This window comes from Myotis lucifugus, unplaced genomic scaffold (genome assembly GCF_000147115.1).
Source record: "Myotis lucifugus unplaced genomic scaffold, Myoluc2.0 scaffold_119, whole genome shotgun sequence".
Taxonomy (NCBI): domain Eukaryota; kingdom Metazoa; phylum Chordata; class Mammalia; order Chiroptera; family Vespertilionidae; genus Myotis; species Myotis lucifugus.
In genome coordinates, this window is record NW_005871167.1 from 3,852,461 (window position 1) to 3,854,337 (window position 1,877).

A 1,877-nucleotide genomic window follows, 5' to 3' on the forward strand; every position below is an offset into this window, starting at 1 on the left:
GAAGCATAGTCTTCATGGCTCTATGATGAAGAGCAATATCAATGCTAGATTTCCTTCAAGACAATGCTGATAATATAACTTCCTTTCTTAAAACTTCTCTTGACTCACCAAAGTTCAAGTAACTCTATAGTTAGCAATTGAATACCTTCATGATTTGGCCTCTCTTTTTCACTCAAAATCATATCTTCCAATTCTCCTAAATAAGTAATATGCTTTTCTTCTTATATGTCAAGTCATTTCTGGAAAACAGTTAATTTCTCCAATTGTTTTCTATAAATTCTCATTCATCCTTCTCTAATAACACTTACCATGTTATTTTATTTTAAAAATAAACCAATTACAAAAATTGACAGTTCAAAAACCTTTCTATCACAGTATACCAGGGGTCCTCAAACTTTTTAAACAGGGGGCCAGTTCACTGTCCCTCAGACCGTTGGAGGGCCGGAATATAGTTTTTAAAAAAACTATGAACAAATTCCTATGCACACTGCACACATCTTATTTTGAAGTAAAAAAACAAAACGGGAACAAATACAATATTTGTATTTGCATGTGGCCCGCGGGCCGTAGTTTGAGGACCCCTGCACTATACTATAGATTCCTTGAAATTAGAGAAATGCCTTTCATCTTTTTACTTTCAAGGGCCAGTTCAGCACTTAAAATATGGTCCACTCAATACTTTAAAATATATCCTTTTATTTAAAGTTTCACAATCTTTCTGATGGTGTCCTTGAATGCCTTCTTCACTTGCTGATTTCTTAGGGTGTAAATGAAGGGGTTTAACAAGGGAGTAACTGAAGTGATCAGCACAGCTATTCCTTTGTTGAAAGCACCTACTTCTTTTGCAGAGGGATTAATGTACATAAACATGCAGCTGCCATAAGAGAGGAAGATGACAATCAAGTGAGAGGAACAAGTGGAAAAAGCCTTTGTCCTCTGCTGGGCAGAAGGGATCCTCAGAATGGTCCTAATAATATATGTATAAGAAAGTGTCACCAGTACCAGCGTAACCACCAGAGTCACAGCAGCCACGAAGATAACCACCAGTTCTAAGAGACTTGTATCTGAGCAGGCAAGCTCCAGGAGGGGCCCATAGTCACAGTAATAGTGATTCAGCACATTGGAGGCACAGAAATCCACCTGGCTCATCAGGAAGATTGGGGGTAAGATAGCTAGGAGTCCCCCCAGCCAGGAGCAAAACACGAGTAGTGTGCAGACTCTGCTGCTCATAAGGGCCAGGTAATGCAGGGGTTTGCATATGGCCACATAGCGATCATAGGACATAGAGGCCAGGAGGTAAAACTCTGTTGCCCCAAGAAATATTGCAAAAAAATATTGAATTAAGCATCCAGCAAAGCTGATGGCTTTATTTCCTGTTGTCATGCTGATCAGAAATCTGGGAGTAAAAATGGATGTGAAGGAAATTTCTAAGACAGAGAAATTCCGGAGGAAGAAATACATGGGGGTCTGGAGGTGTGGGTCTACCAGTGTGAGTACGATGATGGTCAGATTTCCTAGAACACTTAGCATGTATGTGAGGAGCATAAAGGTGAATATCATGACCTGGATTTCAGGTTGATTTGTGAGGCCGAACAGAATAAACTCAGTAAACATGGTCCTGTTTTTCATTGTTGACCTTCAGTAGATCTAAAGAAAAGAGATGAGAATGATGAAAACTGAATTTTCTCAGGGTGGGAGAGATAAGGCTGACTGTAACTAATAGAATCAGGTCATATATTAATTACTCTCCATCCAGTTGGCTCAGGCCAGTGTCCCATTGGACTGGACTAGACTCCATGGAAGCCCCAGGTCTTCTACAGAAGTGATCTTTTCCCAAGTCTTATAGTTTCTTAAGTCCATCTATTGCTGTACTCTTA

At 39.8% G+C, this 1,877-nt stretch overlaps 1 protein-coding gene across 1 annotated transcript; it reads right to left on the reverse strand.

The window, feature by feature from the left end:
* Positions 1 to 642: 642 nt before the first annotated feature.
* LOC102419614 (olfactory receptor 6C4) lies at positions 643 to 1,647 on the reverse strand. The gene has a single exon (XM_006093687.1). It carries the CDS (start codon positions 1,627 to 1,629, stop codon positions 700 to 702), a length of 930 nt encoding a protein of 309 aa, XP_006093749.1. The 5' UTR covers positions 1,630 to 1,647; the 3' UTR covers positions 643 to 699.
* Positions 1,648 to 1,877: the final 230 nt, after the last annotated feature.

Excerpts from the sequence above, each read along its gene's own strand:
- LOC102419614 (XM_006093687.1), bottom strand. The coding sequence starts at position 1,629 with ATGAAAAACAGGACCATGTTTACTGAGTTTATTCTGTTCGGCCTCACA.